General features: G+C 44.9%; 1 protein-coding gene across 1 annotated transcript in view; it reads right to left on the reverse strand.

Annotated features, from left to right (window-relative positions):
* Positions 1-20,039, reverse strand: part of CSMD2 (CUB and Sushi multiple domains 2) — a 653,486-nt gene that overhangs the window by 311,023 nt on the left and 322,424 nt on the right. Inside the window, exon 6 of the mRNA XM_050747220.1 lies at positions 11,890-12,002. Coding sequence (XP_050603177.1) covers positions 11,890-12,002 — 113 coding nt within the window. The remainder of the gene's footprint in view (positions 1-11,889; positions 12,003-20,039) is intronic.

Consider the following 20,039-nt stretch of genomic DNA (forward strand, 5'->3'; position numbering starts at 1 on the left):
TCTGACCCTGTATTTGGCCTCGATCACTCATCTGCAGCCTCATGGGCATCCCTGATGTGCCTACAATATGCCAGGCATGCTTCTGCTTCAGCCTGCCAATTCCCCAAAAGGCTTTCCCCCAGGTATCTCTACAACTTGCTCCCCTTTTCCCTTAAGTGTTTGTGCAAACACCACTTCTTCACTGAGGCCTTCCCTGACCACTCCATTAAAATGACACCTGCAACCCCAGCTCTCCCTGTCTCCTTCCCAACTTTATCTTCCCAACTTTCTAACGTACTATACCATTTATGTAGTTATTTTTGTCACTCCACATTGCAATGTAAGCTCTACAAAGGCAGGAATTTTTATTCATGGGTGTATCCTCAATGCCTAGAATCATTTCATTTGGTCCTTATACTTTCAACAACCTTGACTGGTAGTTATTATACCTACTCGATAGATAATCAAATCAGGGTTCAGAGTAGTTTAAGTGACTTGCTATAAGTCACACAACCAGGAAGCAGCTGTGTTCTTCACTGAACTTCAGCCTCTTTTCTTGTGATCTGCACCCAAAGCAATCCCAAGGAAACTGTCAACATTCTCCAGGATCTGCTCCCAAGCTCAGGCTCTGAAAACTCAGGTATTTGCTCTGGACTAAGGTAACATGCCAATCCCCAAATCAAAGCTCACAGTAATCAGATATGCAAGGAAGGCTGCCTCCCAGTCCCCCAACTCTGGCTACATGAAAAAGTTCCCCAAGGGTTTGTTCCCTGGCAGGCAACTCACTGTCTAATCTGAATGCCTGATAAAATTCAGTTATTACCACAGAGTCATAGCCTCCCAACATGCATTCAAACTGTTATTATGAATGTGCATTACTCTCCGTGTGTATCCAGCAGGAAAATTTCCAATGAACACTAACGTGGACACATGATCAAACAGAGGGCATTAGTAGGGAAACATACATTATTCAAGCCTAGCTAATACAGTGCGGCAGGGGGATAGCCCTCTGATTCACCATCCCTGGGAGAACAGGAGCAGTTTCAGCACCGCGACAATTTGAACCTGAAACCCCTAGTGCCCCAGCATCAGGGCAGCAGTGGGTGAGGGGTCTCTATGACCCAGTGCGGCCCATTTGTGGTCAGGTCTGTGGAGATGGTTCAGGGCACCTGGTCGAGTAGGAGGTGAAGAAAGAGTCTTCGTTGTCTCCTTGTCTCTGGCTCTAGTGTCACTAGAGGATAGGGAATGAGGAAGGGGATCAGCACCACAGAGGCCATTCCCAGGGGCAAGGCTGCTTGGCTTTTCCTTGTAGGGGCTGATGTGGGGACTGTGAGATATGCATGGCCATGAGGGGAGGCGATGCTAAGAGGGAGCCTCCCCTTCCTCTCTTCTCACGGTTGCATTGAGGAAAAGTCTCCTGCTCCTTGCCTCTCTCAAGGGCCCAGAAGGAATCCTTCTGATTTCTGTGTCCACCATCTTCACTTGTTCCTCCCCAGGGAAAGACTGCCTTACCTAGTAGATCTGTGCTTAATATTCACTGGGCTGCTTCTAGTAATGGATGATGTCATTATGCATCCCAAGCTTGAGCTAACTTCTGTTCTTCCTCCTTTACTTCCTGCTACTTAGCATAGGATGGCATTTGTCGAGGTGAGAACCAAGTGAGAAGGAGCCTGAAAAGCTGCAGGGAGCTCCATAATGTACATATGAATTTGGTGATTACCACTTTGAGCTGGATTTGAGAGGTTGCATCACCAGGGTTGCCTGTAGCCACCACATGGTCGTCGGATGCACATTAGAATCCACAGATAGAGTCTTTGTCCTCATGATGTTAGCCCAGGGAAATACAGGAGTCACAGCTCTTTGGGCAAGGGTTCTGCATACCAACAACACAAACTCTACAAGATACATATTCAGGCCCAGCTGACCGGGGCCCAGGCGCTGGGGTGGTAGAACCTACAGTTGGCACATACCATATGGGAGCTGATTCACGGGTCATGTAAGTTCCTTCAGTGAGGGGTAAGCTCTAGGCAAGATCCACATCACCAGGAACATTAGCATTAAGACATCACCTCCAGATGCTGGGGTCTCAGTTTTTGAGCAATCCCAGGGAGTTATATTTAGCCATCCTGTTTTTGTAACAGTCTGCCCAGGTGGGTGGGGTGATGAGTGATCATGGAATGTGCAGCACCATGGGAAATCAGCCATGAAATAAGCTCATTGAAGAGCCAACTCAACAGACTGGGAAAGACCAGGTTGTGAAGGGTCAGAGAACAAGGGCAGGTCTCCAGAACTCCAGAGTGTACTACCAGCAGACCCAGTAAGAAAAGAAGGTCAAAACAATAAGATGAACAAAATAGAAAGAACCTAGAGAATTTCTGGGATGTACTCATTCATGATGTTTGTACATGGATTTTTTTCATGGAGCACCCACTAGCCTTGTGCCAATGATATTATACTGAACCACTTGTCTGTGAAAAGAAGATTCTGTAACTATCAACGCAATGGAGGTAAAATGGAACCTGGGGCTGGCTCCATGGTCTGGCTACAATTGAATGCACACCCCCTGATAGTATGCTTAATATTCACTGGGCTGCTTCTTGTACTGTGCACTTACCCATGTATACATGCACATTTCTCCTACAACAAGCACACTCACAAGTACATATTCATGCACATGTAAACACATGGATACAAATATTCACATACAAAAAAGAAGTCATACACGTCATACACATACACTGTGCACGGTTTTTACTGTATGTGAACAAAGTCAGGACTCCCAAGGGAAGAGCGCTGACTGTAACTGGTTGATGGAAATCTTACTAGGTACATTCATCTCCTCCGAATGATAATGACTACAGGAGACTGCCAGGCTGCTCCATTCATCCTTTATATTCTGGTTAATTACAAGACATTTTCCCGCTGTTGTAAAGGTTAGCGGGACACATGGTACACATTTAGCTAGAAGAATCTGGCAATACAAATGCCTCTCTAGTCTGCAGCATGAGTTATTGGGCTGAGCTAGTGGGAGACAAGGACCCGTTAGGGGAGGAGAGAGCAAAGGGAGGCCTAACCTGTCTCCAAGGCTCTGGGAGTCAAGAAGTGGAGGGAATCTGCATCTTCTTTTCTTCCCAATGGATTCAGACTTCTCTTTATGAGGGTGAGCCCCTCCACTAAACTTGGTCATTCCCCTTGCCCTGCCACTTGGCAGTCTTGCTCGCTGAACTATCTTTTCCTTTCCTGCCACTACTCCTTCACCAAATCCAATTTGCTCAGCCTTATACAATTTCTCCAATGTGTATCCTTCTTTCAATGTTCTAAGACACTCCCCTACCTATACTCATCCTCTTTTGCTAGAGTTTTCTTTGCAGATTCATCCCTTCTAGCCCATCTTTTAAAAAGTCACAGGGGGTGATCTTTCAAAAACTGAAATCTGACCTTGCCTTTTTCCTACTTGAAAAATTGTTGGGTGTGCATCCTTCATTCTGTCCCTCCCTTATAGCTGAGGCTGCCTCGTCATTTAGCCACCTGTCCTGCAGAAATGCTTTCATTACCCACACTCCTTTGCCAGATGAAGCCAGGGTTTGGCACACTGGTTCCTCATCTCACTCAGAGTTATCCCAAAGATGGAAAATCCAGTGCACATGCTTGAGACCTAATGCTTCAAGGTACAGACCTTCTAGCAGGTGCTGTAGCCATTACTATGATGTCAAAGGGAAGAACAGTGGTTCCTGAACAGAGATAGGGAAGCCTCAAAGTAACAAAGGATGATGTGTCTGCTGCAGGTCAATTGACTTACAAGATAAATATTGGCACCAGATTTGATCAGGATGTTGCCAACACACAAATGAAGAGGCTGGGGTGGTACCACCACTGCTGCTGTACTGGCATGCTCTGTTACTATGCAAGGCTTGGTAGAGATTAGCAAAAGTGTTAATCCAGTGGAAACCAGGAAAGGAGTGATGTTGTGTGTTGATACTATAATTACCAAACTTAAGAAGCAGCCTAAACCCGTGACAACTCCTGAAGAGATTTCTCCATTTACACAATGTCTGCAAATGGAGACAAAGAAATCAGCAACATCATTTCTGATGTAATCACAAAGGTTGGAAGGGTGTCATCACAGTAAAGGACAGAAAAACACTGAATGAATTAGACAACAGAGATTGACCAAGATTACGTCTCTCCCTACTTGAATAACATATCAAAAGTCCAGAAAGGAGAATTCTAGGATGCTTGGGATTTCCGGTAAGCAGTCAATTATATCCACCCTTAAAATTGCCAATGTCCATTGAAAGTCTTTGGTCATAATTGCTGAAGATGCTCTCAGTACGATCATTTAAAATAGGATAAAAGTTGGCATTTGGGCTACGGTAGTCAAAGCTCCAGGCTTTGGTGACATAGAAAGACCAAACAAAGCTATTGCTATGATGGTATGGTGTTTGGAAAAGAGAGCTTGACCTTAAAGCTTGAAGATGTTCAGTTTCATGACTTAGGAAAAGTTGGAGCAGTCACTGTGACCAAAGATGATGCCATGTTCTTCAAAGGAAAAGGTGACAAGACTCAAACTGAGAAAAATATGCAAGAAATAATTCAGCAGTTAGTTACTATTAGTGTCTATGAAAAAGGAAAACTAGAAGAACATCTGGCAAAATTTTGGATGCAGTAGCTGTGCTGAGGGTTGATGGGAAAAATGATGTCGAAGACAATGAAAAAAAAATAGAGTCAGATACACTGAATGCTATAGGAGTTACTGTTGAAAAAGGTATCATTTGGGTGCTTTGGCTTGGTACATTTCATCCTTAGATTCACTGCTCCAGCTAACGAAGAGTAAGTTAGTATAAAAATAATTAAAAGAACACTCAAAATTCTGGCAATAGCTGTTGCTAAGAATTCAGGTGTTGAGGGATCATCCACCGACAGCTGAGAAAATTATGCAAAGCTCCCCAGAAGCCGGTTATGCACTATGCTCAGAGATTTTCTGAAAACGGTAGAAAAAATGGCCATCAACTCAACTAAGGTTGTAAAAAGTGCTTTGTTGGATGCTGCTTCGGTGGTTTCTCGGTTAACCACACCAAAACTGAGACCACTGGAATTCCTAAGGAAGAGAAGGATCTGGCATGGTAAATAGGAAGTGGTGTTGGGAGTAGCATGTTCTAGTTCCCAGAATAGTGCTTTGCCATTATTAATAAGCCATGTGGGGTTATTCACTAACTTCGGTGAATTCAGCTGGAGACAATGATGAGAGAAAGGAGAGATGTTTAAGAAATCACTCTAGCCATTGGTTCTTGGTTTTGATACCCTATGCGGCCTAAGCAATACTGTTTTCTCTACCTGGAACATTCTTTCCTCCCCTTCTCTGCCTGGCTACCTCTTACTTGTAGGTCCCCAGGACCTCACTCAAATGTTATTGCCTCCCTATGGGTGTCTACATCTCTCAGGTAGAAGTCACTGCCCTCCTCAAGACTTCCTTCAGACCTCTGTTGAAACCCCATTGCACTGCAAAATCATGTCCTGTTCTTCTAGCTGTTGCCCCATGAGCTTGTGCATCTATATTCTGTGATGACACTGAGCCAGGCACACAGAAGTTTCCCAATAACAGTTTGATGACTGAGTGAATGAATGACTGTTATAAGAATATGTGCTTTAAATTCATTTCCTGTCAAAAGGAGTGGGTTACACTAGAAACCTGGTGAGTTCACGGTGTTCATGCATCAGTAACAGGCTTCCTCTGGACTGAACTCACAAGCTCAGTTTTGTGGACCCTGGGCTCCTGAGCCAAGTAGCAACAAGCCTGCAATTTTTGCAGAGACCATTGGAGGTGCAGAACCTGGACATTAGGCTGGAAAGTTTGGCAGATCAGCAGGCCAAGAAGAAGAGGACAAAAGAATCAGATCATGGATCACGGGATGCCTGAAGCCCTTTCATTTTGGCCTGAGATTGAAGATAAGTCACAGGCAAGAACCCAACATGTTCAATGGAAAACAGAAGCTTCAGCTTGCTATTATAAAAAGCCTCAACCATCTCAGTCAATGCAAACATTTTCAAATGAATAAGTTTATTCTGCAGATAACTGAAACTCAGTGCAGGACTTCCAGAAGGCAGAGAAGCCAATGGTTTTCACTGTGGAATATCTTCCATCTCTCAGTCAGCAGGGTTGACTTGGCAAGAGAGGCAGTGACAGGTATAGGAAAGGCAGGCTGGGATCTGACTGAAGGGAGGGGCCAAATGATGATCATTAGGTCGGAGTGGAAGGCAAAGAGCAGGTGTCTAAGGAAGAGCCAGAGGAGCCAGCTCTTTCTCACTGTGCAAGGGTTTCATCATTTAACAAGCGAGTCAAAGTGATTGATGAGTATGAGGACTGAGGGTTCCATTTCCTCAGAATCTACCAAGTGCCAGGTATTTTATACCGGGATCTTCTTTCATTTCCAATAGCCCTGTAGGGTTAATAAGAGCCCCTCTCTACAGATAAGGAGGGAGATAATGAGGGTGCTGTCCTCCCAGCAAGGGAAGCCCCTCACCAGTCGTGATTAGCAGCCATTGAGTACATTAAGAAAGGCTCTTCTCACCATCATTTCCATAGACGTGCAACATTCCTGGCCGGGAAGCAGACAGATTGATTACACAACCTCAATAGGCCCGCCCACCAGAACTGAAAAAAAAACTCTTAAGGAACTTTAAAGTCCTGTGGTTGCCAAACACTTTAGCTACAGGAACTTATCATTTTAACATACTCTTAGGTAAATACCCACTACATAAAATACTTCAAAGAGAAACTGCTCAGGTTGAAGTAGGGGTGGAAACCTGAAGTCCCACCCACTCAGCCCCTATCAAACCATGCTGGAAGACCTGTTAGTCTCCAAGGAACCCATTTTGAAAACCACTTTTTTGGTCCTATCTTCTCACGTTATACGTGGGGAGGGGAATGGTGGTCTCAGCCTCTACTTTGGTTTGAACTTTTCACATCATTATCTCTAGCCCAGACCCTTCTTCCCTGAGCTACAGACCCAAAGAATAGTCAACTGCTCGCTAGTCTCCCAATCCCTGACATCCCAACATTACCCAGAATCAATGTGTCCCAAGCAAACTTCATTCCCCATCTGTCTCTGCCCCAGACCATCTTTGTTAATATCATTTTTTTAAACCACTTAAGCTAGATTCATCCCTGACTCCTTCATCTTCTTCAACCCCATCCCCTCCCACTCCCACCAAATCTAACTAGTCATGAGTCCAGTGAGGTTTACCAGAAATAGGTTTGGTCTGTCCCTTCCTTTTCTTCTTCACTCCTGTTTAAATTCTGGCTCTTGTTACCAGTTCCCCAAGATTCTTAACCATTTTCTCAGTTTGGATTCTAGGGCAAAGATCTTCCTAAAATGAAAAGGGGATCATGTCTCCCCTCTCATTAACAACTTCTGATCACTTCTTATCTATGACTCATGGAATCAAGCCCAACTCTACTGAGGCTTTCACAGTACTGACCACTCTACTGACCATTACCACACTTCCTAGCCTCAGTGCTTGCTACCTCTCCTGCTTGCTTTTCTCTAGGTGGCAGACTTACCTCTAGGTTGGCAAACTTTTTCTGTAAAGGGCCTGGTAGTAAATATATTAGGCCTGTGAGCCACTTGTCTCAGTCATAAACTGCTCAGCTCTGCCCTAGTAGTGCTAAAGCAGCCGTAGACCAGGTGTAAATGAATGAACGTTGCTGTGTTTCAATAAACCTTTATGGACACCGAAATGTGAATTTCATGCAATTTTCATGTGCCATGAAATATTATTTTTTTCAATTTCTTTTCTTTAACTGTTAAAAAATGTAAAACCCATTCTTTGATGGAGGGCTATACAAAGGCAGGTGGAGGGCTGGATTTGGTCTGTGACCGCTGCTTTAGATGCATGGAAATAGTTGTGGTTCATTAGACGTGGTAGTTTCATGCTTTCTTGCCTTTGCTTGACCTGGAACACGTCTTCCCATGGTCTGTCTGGCATCTTTCTGAGACCCACATTTAAGTCACTGCCTCTTTTTTGGCTTTCCTTAAATCCTTCTGGCAAAACTAATTGCCCTTTTATCTCTAGCCCTGGAACTCTTAATCAGGCCTCAGTTACAGCTCTTATGCTGTACAGAAGTTATAGATTTATGTCTGTGCCTCTCTTTAACCTGTTCTCCTTAAGAGCAGAGATTGGCCTAGTAGCATTCATCTTTTTTGCTGTCACATAGTAATGTCACTCCAAAATGCTTGTTAAATTGAACACAGTTGCCTACCTCCTGATAACCAGTCTGAAGCAGAGCCCGACTAGAACTCAGGCCTTCTAATACCCTGTGGTATTAGGTAAAATTGTGTTTGGCCACAAACATCCTAAATTCTGATTGGACTGAGACAAGAAAATAATGTACTATGTTGTAGGTTATCTTTTACTTTAAGTTTACTTCTTTTTGTTTATCTGGGAAAAAATATCTGTCAATACCATTAGAAGTTGGTAATCATTAGCTCTGAAGTGCCATAAATCACTTAGGAATCTAGTGCCACAAAGCTGACTGTGGGTGAAACTGATCCAATGCCAATGATTCTTCCCCTGCCCTTCCAGGTCCATTGTTTAAACCTCTCTGCCCTGCTCTGTGCCCCAGAAAGCTGACCTCTGTGGACTGCTGGAGAGCAAGGGAACCTGGTGGTAATGCCAGCCAGGATCCCAGGGCACGGAGCAGGACAGAGCAGGGCCTCTGTTCCCTTGCTCCTGGCTTCCTGTTGGATTGGCAGATGGGAAGCACAGTGGATGGGAGGGAGAGAGGAGACAGGTCAAGCTACTGATCCCCTAATCCCCTCCTTGTGCACTGGCTACTATGGATCCCTGTGGTCTCCTCCTCCTGCACTGTGGGTGGGGAATAGCTTTTCAGGTCTGCCAAGGGGCAGCACTCTCTTCTGTGGTTCCAGCTCTCGCCATCTTCTTCCCTGGTCCCTCTGCACACCTAGTGGTGGTGTAGGTCACCTGCTGTTTAGTCCTCAGGGGCCTCACCATCTCTTGTGGGCTCCTTTAGCTCCACCCTCACCTCTCTACATGGTGCCTTCACTAAACCCTCTACCGTTAAAGCTGTGCAGTATTCCTTCTGTCTCCTGCTCGACTCCTGACTGAAATCTATTTCTGCCACTGTTTTAGGATGTATTTGCAATAATAAAGCTTAGCTTGGTCTTTACTGGCTCCAAAGTTTTTATTCCTTTAGAGTAGTAGTTGTCAACTGGAGGTGCTTATACACATAGGGACATTTGGCAATGTCTGGAGACTTTTTTGGTTGTCATGACTGTGTGTGTGTGGGAGGGGCTGCTATTGGCTGCTGGTTCCTGTGGCTCCCTCCTACTGCACTGTCTAGCATCTAATGGGCAGAGGCCAAGCATGCTGCTAAACATCCTGCTATGCACAGGACACTTCCTCACAACAAAGAATTATCCAGCTCACAATGTCAATAGTGCTGAGGCTGAGAAACATTGCTTCAGGCAGGCACCAGTGGAGTTACTAAACGATCACTGTATATCCTTGCACTATGCAGCCTCGGTCAGGAAAACACTAGAAAAAGCAGGTTTCAAGGAAGAATCATTTATTAACAGAATCACAATAATTGAGCATGCCAGACCCTAATTAACACTGCTGGGCTTCAAATCCTGGCTGCTACATACTATTAATGAGACCTCAGCCAGCTAATTACCTTATGACTCTCTTTCCTCAACTGTAAAATGGGACGAGTAGTAGGATCTCCTTCACACAGTTGCTGTTAGGGTTGAACAAAGTAATAAATGCCAAGTGCCTAAAAATCTAGCAAGTCCTCTTTATACACTGGCACACACTAACATGCAAAACTTCATTCTGGGATATGCTAAGGATGAGAGAGAGAACAGAGGAGAGGGCCTGCTTTCAAGAAATTTGCAACTAAAACAGTGCTTTTTAGATCGTGAGTTGTTCCCTGCAGCATGTAAAATTAATTTAGAGGCTGCAACTAGCATTTAAAAATATAAATGACATTTTCAGAGCACATTGTACATAGTAAATACCACTTGGTCATATTTTCCTTTTAGTTCTACAGATGTATGCTTATACTGGGTTGTGATTTTTTTTTTTTTTTTTTTACAGTGGGGTGAGATGAACAAAACAAAGTTTGAAAGCTACTGGTTAATAGGAAAGGGAAGACACCCAAAGCACCATAAGAGGAGGCCCTGTAATTCTGCAAATACTCACAGAGGTCTGTGAATGAATTAGAGCTTTACGGCTCATGGGCTGTGTGATCTTGAGCTAGTTACACGACCTCTCTGAACTCCAGCTTCCTCAGCTGGAGGAAAGAAAAAAAAAACAGAAATAAAAACAAAAGTATCACTGTACTGTGGGGAGTACTGAGTGGGGCAATGCACGTACAGTGCCTAGCACGGGGCCTGGCGTGCACAGATGCGGAATCGATGTGTGATCTGGAGACTGCCTGGCTTGGGTTCTTACTGCCCATTGCTGGCATCAAACCTTAACCTTAAAAACTGACAAATGGGCCCTCAGTAACTTGAGATATTAGAAACACCCAGCACTTACTTAATCAGATAAAATTATAACATTCATCTCCGCTTTTGTTTTTTGAACAACACAGCAGGAAGATACAGACAGCTGTTCCACTCACACAAAGACCCAGCCTCAGCAGTAGAAAAACATCTCCAAGAAAGATCTCGGCGTAAGGCTCTGTTACGCTACTGAACCAAGTTGGTTTCTTGTTTACTTTCTAGATATTTCAAATGTGTATACCCAAGGCTAAGTAAATTAAGCCGTTCCTAAAAGGTTCAGATTTTGAAGGTAACGCTTCTTCCTTCGGGGCTGCTTTCATCCCAGTTTCCAGCCAGAAAGCCTGGCCCCAGGGGCCTTGTGGAGGGAGCTCTACTCTGCCCTATGCTACCTCAAGGGTGGGCCAGCAGGCATTTGGCTTCAGAGCCCAGGGTTCACACAGGTCCTTATACTTAATAGGTGCACAATATAAGCTTGCTGTCTATTCTGTTAAAACCAATAACAATCTGAGAATGGTAATAGTTAAAGGCTTAATGAGCATGTTATGAGGCCAACCTTTGGTGTTTATCTCTATAAATGCTGCGTACTTTGAATACACTCAATGTCGAAAAGGAATGTGCTGGTCCGCTCCCATCTATCAGCTGGATTTTTGGATCTCCTCCAGTTACAGACAGCTCCTTGCTTCTGGGTTAACCCATTCCTTTTTATAGGCAGTTCTTGGGTTAGGAAATTCTTCATTACTGCAGGAGAAATCTGCTTAGCTGCGATCTCCACCTGCCATTCCTGGTCTGATCTGTTGCCACTAGACAGTTCGTCACAGATTTGAGCATCAAAGCTAGCATGCTCCCTAAAGTGATTCTGGAATATATTCGTGTTCTAGATAAAATGAAAAAGAGTAGAAATGTAGGCTGCAGAGGTCGGCAAAAGCTGGTGATTAAGAGGGTGGGCTCTGGACTCAAAAGGCAGGAGTTCGGAGGGCCTTGGGAAATTGGCTTAACCACTCTGAGCCTTAGCTTCCTTGTCCATAAAGTGAGGTGATGACCGTGTTTCCTTTGCAGGGTAATGATGAAGATAAAAGGAGATGGTGCTCGTCAAGTGCCTAGCACTGTGCCTGGCTCTTAGCAGGCACCTGGTATTCACTATTATGATTAGCCTGGCCTGTGAGGGGCAGCTCCAGCTACATAATTTGGGAAACATCCCTGTCTGGGGCAAAAGACAAGGGCAGATGCAGAAATGTAAATGTGCAGACCTCTAGTCTGCAAATAGAAACGTACAAAGAAGCCAAGGAAGCCTGAAGCCACACCCCAGTATGGGGAGGCGATGAGCCCTCCAGGTGTCATCTCCGCTGCCCGCTGAGGAAGTCGGACGGTCCTGGGACCTGCCTACCTTGGTACTGGGCACTGAATCCGCGCTGCCGGTGGTTGCCATCCGATGTGAAGTGCAGTCGCAGCCAGTTCTTGCTGCTGATAACGGGGGCTGGGAGGCTGGCTCCGGTGAACCTGTGGGAACAGGAAGCAGATGGGCTCAGGGACCAGAGCTGGGCAGTAGAGTTATATGAGCATTCAGGAGTTCCCCCACTTCCCTTGAGGGCCAGGGCCTCAGCCCAGCTCTGAAGCAGGAAGGGAAGGTGGTGTTACCCCAGGCTCCTCCAGTACCCTAGGCCTGAGCACCGTGAGATGGCTCCTCCGGGGGCTCATCACACTGCTGGCTTTCCCTCAGCTGCTGGGAGGAGGCAACTGATCCCTCAGACTACAGCACCTCCTGCTTAAACTCCCTAAGCATTCCATCCTTTTTCCTTTTTCTAGTTCTTTGCCTTTTCTGCTTGGAATATATTCACCTGTGACCCTTTCTCCTGCCCATCCATGTCCCCCAAGATGACTTTGGGAAGCCCCTTAAGTATCACATCTGCAGTAAAGCGTTCCCTGCTCTCCTTGACTTTGAAGCACAGATTTGGGTTCTTATCCGGGTTTCACCAGTGTGACCTTGGACCTCAGAAAATGCTCTGAGAATGGGAGTAATACCAGCCCTAAGAGTTTGTGGGAATAAATAAGAAATCGTATGCACAAAGAATCGAGGTCAGTCCCTGGCACATATTAGTTTAATAATTATAATTTTCCTTTGTCTTCCTCTGTGATGCCACCACATTTAATTCAAATTATAATTCAGTTATAGAAGTGTGTGGTTTCCTCAAGATAACTCCTCAGAGCGGGCAGTGTGGCCTAGTGGTGAAGAAACGAGCTCTGGAGGGATCAGCTGTGTGATCTCAGGAAAACTACAGAAACCCTCTGAGACTCAGTGACCTTATCCACAACATGGGGATCATAACGACCCCTCCCTTAAAAGACTGCAAGGATTAAATGAGAAAATACACACAAAAAAGCTCTAAGCACAGTCCCTGGCCATAACAAGCTGTCAGTGATGGCAGCTGCTGTTCCATTCTTCATCTTGATTTCCAGCATCTAACACAATACTGGACACAAAGTAGGCATGTCACAGTTCCAGCAGAAAACACGTGTCACAGTCATATAAGAAGAGTCCCAGGAGCTTGATGAATGACTTTTTTGCATAGGTCCTTATACCCTTTCTCTACACTCTTTCACATAGGTCCTTATACCCTGTGTGAAACAGTCATTCATCACACTCTTGGAACTATAAAGGTGAGGGCTGACTATGGGGGAACCACCAGGGAGGGGCAGTATCCTGGGGCTGGCAACTGGGGGACTTGTTACCACTCCCAATCCTGGAGCAGAGAGAAAATAGTTATCTCCAAACAGGGAGCTGCATGTAAGAAGACACCATATAGGACCCAGATCTTCTTTCACAATCTGGGGCTATAGCCAATTCGTGAAAAGCCCATCAAGAGGAGACAAAGAATGAATACCCATAACTCACTGTCCTCCTTCCCCTCCTCCAATCTCCTACTGATTCTCCTGTTGATCTAGCCCAACTGGAAGCCAGAGAGCAAGAGAGCATACTGATGCAGTCCCTTGGGTAAGTCTTCTCAGGCATGGAGCAAGGAGAAGGCAAGGGAGAGGATCTGGAGGTACAAATGGAAGACATACAGCATAGTGGGTCTTCATAAATATGCATTAAACAAAAGAACTAACCAAGGAGCTTCACGTACTGCAAAACTGAATTCTTACTATAATGAAAATGCTGACACACACCAAACTTCAGGAATATAACCCATACTGCTATGCTAAAAACTATTATAAAAACCAATTACTGTATTTCACCAGATCCCATTTAAAATAGTTTATTACAGACTGAGTCATTTAAGTTTTCTAAGGAGCCACAAACGTATTGTGGGTTTTTTTTTTCTCCAGGCCAAATTCAATTCTATCTCAGTGACAAAGCTTGGAGGCTATTTATATAAGGGAAGCAGAAGTAGGGAGAATTTACCTGAATAATTCAGGACCAAAAGCTCTTTATTGCAAAATGGAATGAGGGGAGGGTGCTGAGGTCTCAAGAGCAGGATGAGATTAATGATCAAGACTGTAGCAGGAAGTCAGTGAGACTTCCCTGGCCTGTGAGATCAGGAGAAGCCCTAAGAGGCATCTCCCACCTCCCATTTCTCCCACACCTTTACCCACTCCTAGAAATCCTGTTAATCGTTAATTTCCAAGGCTTAAACTCTCAGGGCCCTGTGTTGCCCATGCATCTTTACCCTGTTCTGCTCCTGCCTCCCTGGACATAAATGTTGGGCAGTTGAGAGTTTTCTTGGCATCTATCAAAGAACTGGGGGCTTACATGGCAGAATCATCACATCAGACTCTGCCATTGAGATGGTGTCGTGCCTTGCTAGAAACTCTCCAATGAAATGAACCAACTCCCAATACGTGCAACTTGGATGACTCTTAAAAGCATTATGTTGGGCCATCAGAGAGGATATACTGAGAGTATATACTGAGTGACTCATTCATATGAAACTCTGCAAAAGAGTTTAGTGAGAGAAAACAGATTAGTGGTTGTCAGAGGTGGGGGTGAGAGATAAAGGCTGGGGATTGTCTGGCTGGGAAAGAGTACAAGGGAACATTTTGGGGTGATGGTAATATCTTACGTATTGAATGAGATGTTGATTAGATGAGACGTACACGTTGGTCAAAGCTCCAAGGAACTGTACATTTAAAATAGGTAATTTACAGCCAGTCACAGTGGCTCATGCCTGTATTCCCAGGGTTTTGAGAAGCCAGGTTGGGAGGACTGCTTGAGGCTAGCAGTTAGAGGCCAGCCTGGGCAAGACAATAAGACCCCGTTTTCTTTACCTATTTATTATATTTTGGACAGCATCTCCAAAATATAAATAGGTAAATAAATTAAATGGTAATTTTATTTTATGTAAACTATATTACAATGGAGTTAGTGAAAAACAAATCAAAACAAAACTAATATTCAATGGCTCTAATCCTCAGGACAAAAGACCTTACTATAGCCTACAAGGCCTTGAAAAAGCCACTGTGCCTTTACTTTTTCTGCCTCCTCCTCTTTATCCTTTATGCTCCAGCCACAGATGTCTCCTCGCTGTTCAAAACTGGCCAGGCCTGCTCCTGCCTCAGAGTCTTTGCAGTTGACATGCCCTCTGCCTGCTACACCTGGCACTTCTCCCAGAACTCCACCTGGCTCAGCCCCTTGCTTCCTCCAAGGCTTTGAACAAATGTCACCTTCTCAGGGAAGCCTTCCTGGTCTGACGCCTGCCTGCCTTTCACCCTGAGTGTGCGTGCACGCGCGCGCGCGCGCGCACACACACACACACTGTTCTCCAGTCAAACAGAAGAGTTCATGTATTCAGGAATACACATTTTCTTGTGTGCTTCTCTGCCTTTGCCCTTGATGCTCTTTATGCCTTTTCTCACTGCACCACCTGGCTGCACAGAGAGGGAAAGAAACTTGTTCATGGTCACACAGCTATTAAGTGGCAGAGGTGGGATTTAAATCCACCCATCCCATCCAGAGCCTATGCACTCAGCCACTACATTACACTGACATGTACATGCAAGCATGAAGGAAGGCAGTGGAACAGTTTAGGCTGAATTCCATTCTGTTCCTGTTCTCCCCCTCCTGACATCCCCCAGGATCCTCTTTAATTTTGCTCCCTTTTAGAATCATAATTAAAGGAGAGAAACACAAAGAGAGATTCTCCCCTTCAAACCTTTCTGTCCACATTAACTTCACTACAGGGGGCTTGGGGAATTCCAAGTTCGCCCAGAAAATTGCTATTGCAGTGCAACATAAAATGTATTTAAGCAATTACATTCAATTTTTTTTTTTCTTTTTGGTAAATTGACTTCTGTTAAATGGGGCTTCATTAATGGAATCTGGCTTGGGGAGAATTTAAAAAAAAATCACTCCCTTTAATGCATGTAGTTGATTATAGAAAAGTGGCTTTGAGCTCCTCTGCAGAAAGCTCGGAGCCCTTCTCTTCATAAAGGAGAGCTCAGAGCCGATTTTGTGGGAAGCATTTCTTCTTAAGAAGCTTCTCATGTGCAGTCGGGATGTTGGGGAGCTGAGAGATCCCCACCAAGATGACAACAGTGACTGTGCAAGGAATTGCTGCCTAATTGTAAGTCGAGGGGGAGGAGTGTTAGGAGATAATGGTTTAAATCTTAGCATCCCTGAAAACTGACATCTTCAGGAGAACATTCATTCATGCAATCACCAAGCACATCTCGTGTACAAGGCACTGTGCTTGCAAGTGAGGGCCACTCCCACTGTGGTTCCCTAGATATAGGGAGTCCCTGAAAAGCCTGTAATGTCTATGATTCAGCTGCAATGTCTTCTTTTCTGTTCAGTCTCCATTCCTCCATCAATAGCATCTGGCTTCTGTCCTCCCAGAGCATCTTCTGTGGGCATTAACTGTTAAGTAAGCTATGTGCATGGCCCTGGTCTGATTCAGAGTTGAAGCACTTCTGCATTCCCGTACTAAGCATAAAACATCCTTCCCCATCCCCAAGGCTGGCCTAGGAGAATGTGAAATATAGGAGGTCCTCACCACCTCATCCCTACTCCCAAGCCCTCTTCCCTTCCCACCTGTCACCTGCTTTACTCCCTAATAAATGGAGAGGACACCAGGATACAATCAGAGAAACCCTTTTGAAAATGTCTTGGTCAGTGGTGGGCAAATAGTCCCAAGACCCTTGTTTGAGGCTGATCCCTCATCTGCCAAACCTAAGCCACCTCTCATTCCTTAAGCAAACCTTTAATGACTCAGCCTTGACACCCATTCTCATCAAAATGCTTTCCAAAATCAGTTTTCCTTTAGCTAAATTCCTAGGACTTGCTATGTCAAGATAAATTCTTTCCCCAAGACAATCCCATGATGTTATATATTTTCCAGGAACTGAGTGAATGCCTGGGACAAATGGAAGTTTCTTTTGAATATGAGTCGCTGGGCCTTATCTTTGAAAAGATCCCCCTCTGCCTCCCAAGACTTTCTTTCCCAGCAGTGCCTGCCCACCCTGGTTGTATGGACAGCTCTGAAAGATCTGAGCCAGCCTTTAAAGATTCAATTCCCGGCTGCCTAGTAAGTGTTTGGGAGTGGTTACTATGCTCTGAACAAATCAAAGCTTTCCCCCAGTCATTCCTGCTCCTTAGTGCGACTGCTCCCCGTAATCCACACCATCCTCCTGGTCACCTAGCCCAGGCAGCATCCTCAACTCCCCCGTCTCCTTCACCCCTATCGCCAGTCGTGGCCAAGTCTTCTCCATTTCATGTCCTCATCGTTTCTCACCTGGACTACAGAGATGGGCTTCTGATTTGCCCTCTGCCTCTGTTCCATCTTCCATACTTTGTGGGGAGATTTGATCAAATGCCTGCACTGCTGGAAAGCCAGCAGCAATGGTTGAACCCACTGGCTCCAGAATAAAGTCCAAGTTTTTTAATGTCTTTCCTCTTCAATGACACACACTTTGAGATCCAGCTACACAGAATGGCTTGTACACCTGGAATGTGACTAATACTTTCATGTCTTCATGCCTTTGCACGTGCTATTCCCTCTATTTGGAATGCCCTTTTCCTGTTGCCCCACCTGGCTACTTGGGAAAATATAACCCTAACTAATATAAAATATAAACCTACTTGATCCTATAGACCTAACTAAATATTTCCTTTCCTCCATCTCTCCCTCTTGCTGCCCCCAATAGACATGACCCTGCCATGGTCCTGGGCATACCAAATTGTACTCATCTTTTGAGTTGACCATCTCTCCAACTAGCAGGCAAACTCCATGGGAGCTGGAATAAAATCTTCTTTTTGTCTCAGTATCTCCAGTGCACAGCACAGTGCCTGGCACAGAGAACAAATAAATTTCATAGAACAGGGGCTGGCAAACTATAGCTTGCTGCCTGTATTTGTAAATATAGTTTTACCAGATCACAACCATGCCCATTCGTTCTTTTACATATTGTCTGTGGCTGCTTCCATATTGCAACGACAGGGTTAAGGAGCTGTGCAAGACGACGGCTTGCAAAGCCCAAAATATTTATTTTCTGGCTTCTTACAGAAAAAAAAAGTTTGCTAATTCCTACCATAGAAGCCTCACAGATGATGTAGTTGGTTGGTAAATAAAAATTTCATTTCTAAGTAGGAAATCATAAAAAAAGGACACAGATGTAGCTTCAACATTTAATTATAATGTACAACACTTAAACATACATTTATTTGCCAATGAGTTTAATGTAGGACTAAGGCCCTTCCTTTGATCATGAGTTTGTTCTCCACATTGTTTATCTTATATAAACTACAACCATAATGCATCATTCACCATTTCCAATGTTGCTACAGATCGTCCAGTCAACAAATATTTCTTGAGCAACTTCTATGTGCCAGGCATTGACACCCATTCTCATCAAGGTGCAAAGGATGCTTTGTCCCAACCCCCTCCCCTCATGTAATGTACCCAGTGGGGTACAGTTGTCTCATTCACTCACACCTAATATCTAGTAAGCAATTCTTTTAAGAGACTCTCCCCTTTGTGGAATCATTCCAAAGCATTCAGTTTAGTTTCCATAGATGCAACTGTATTTCCTTTCACACTCATATTTCATCAGTTTATGTGATGTTTAATTTAAATCACATAATTACAATAACAAGTATGACTGGCACTGAGAGACTTGGCAACAAACCCAACTGAATCTCAGAAAGTGCAAGACTCAGCTGATGGGAGCAGAAGTGCACAGGCATTGAGGGTGGGGGTGGGAGATGGCCTGTAGGCAGCAGGTGCTGGGGGTGCCATGGGCACCCGTCAGGAAGATCTACTGAGGCCATGGGAGTGCTGGGTAGTCCAAGTGGCTTCTTTGAGGGAGGGGAGTGGGTTAAGAACACTTTTATTAGACATGCTTTGTGAATGAATGAATAAATGAACAAACAGCAGTGGCTTGCTTTCAGTGGTGGGATATCAAATTACATCCCCTCTGCTATCAGGAGAGTGGGAACCAGCTAATCTTAAAATCTGAGATTTGAGAAGGACTTCAGAGGTCTTCTAGGTCTAATGCCCAGCGATATAGGAATCTCAACCACAGCATTCTTGAAAAATGGTCAGTTTTGATCTATTTTGAATGTTCCCAACAATTAAGAATTTACCTTCTTGCCAAATTCTCTCTCCCAATCTTGATCCATCCCCACTCTTTTCCTAGTTACTTCCTACTCATCCTGCAGGTGTATCAGCCCCTGGCTCAGGAAACCTGTCATTGTTGCTGAGTCTGGTTTACTTCTCCTTTGTTCCTTCTGGGCACCTGGCACTTTCTCTACCACAGTGCTTGTCTCACCATGCATTGCTGAACTATGAGCTCCCTGAAGACAGGAGCTGTTTCTTTCTTGTTCACAGTCCTTTCCTTGGTACCTTGGAGAGTGCCTGACACAAAGAAAGGGCTCAGTAAATATCACTCAGTGGAAGAAGGGATGATTGGCCAAATGAATGAATGAATGAGATCCTGCTGGTGAAAGCAGAGGTTACATGTGGGGAAAAGCAGAGAAAGAGGCAGTGAGCAGGTGAGTCAGGGAATAGGAGGGAGGGCCTCCAGTGCCATGTGGGCTTCACCTGGGTTTCCCGGGTTTCCCATGGCACTGCCCACTCCTGTCAAGACATGCTTCCCCACTCCTAGTTCCTCAGCCCTGGCTGTGCCCCACTACCTGCTTCACTTAGCAGCTGCTGGTACCTTCCTGGGGATTCTTGTCATGCTGACCTATCCCCAAAGCAGCAACAGTGGGGTCTGCTAATCAATGTGGGCAAATGTTCCCCTTTCCCCAGAAGCAACTCAATAAACTCAACAAATTATCAGAGCTCTTTCCTGCTCAGCTAATTGTTAGCTCTAGGGAACCCACACAAACCACATCAGGTAAATGTTTTTTCTCCAGATGCACAGCTCTCTGGAGGACATATATCTGGGGCTGGGAGTGCTGAGGGACAGGGAGCCTGGCTGTGTTTGTTGTCGGGATGAGGGCTTCCTCACCAACGTGCTGGGCCTTGTGCATTGGGTGGTGGCATATTGTGAAGGTCTAGGGGGTGGCTTGGTGTGTCAGTTTCCTTCCATTGCTAGTTC

The sequence above is a fragment of the Macaca thibetana genome, chromosome 1, assembly GCF_024542745.1.
Source record: "Macaca thibetana thibetana isolate TM-01 chromosome 1, ASM2454274v1, whole genome shotgun sequence".
In the NCBI taxonomy this organism is placed as follows: Eukaryota; Metazoa; Chordata; class Mammalia; order Primates; family Cercopithecidae; genus Macaca; species Macaca thibetana.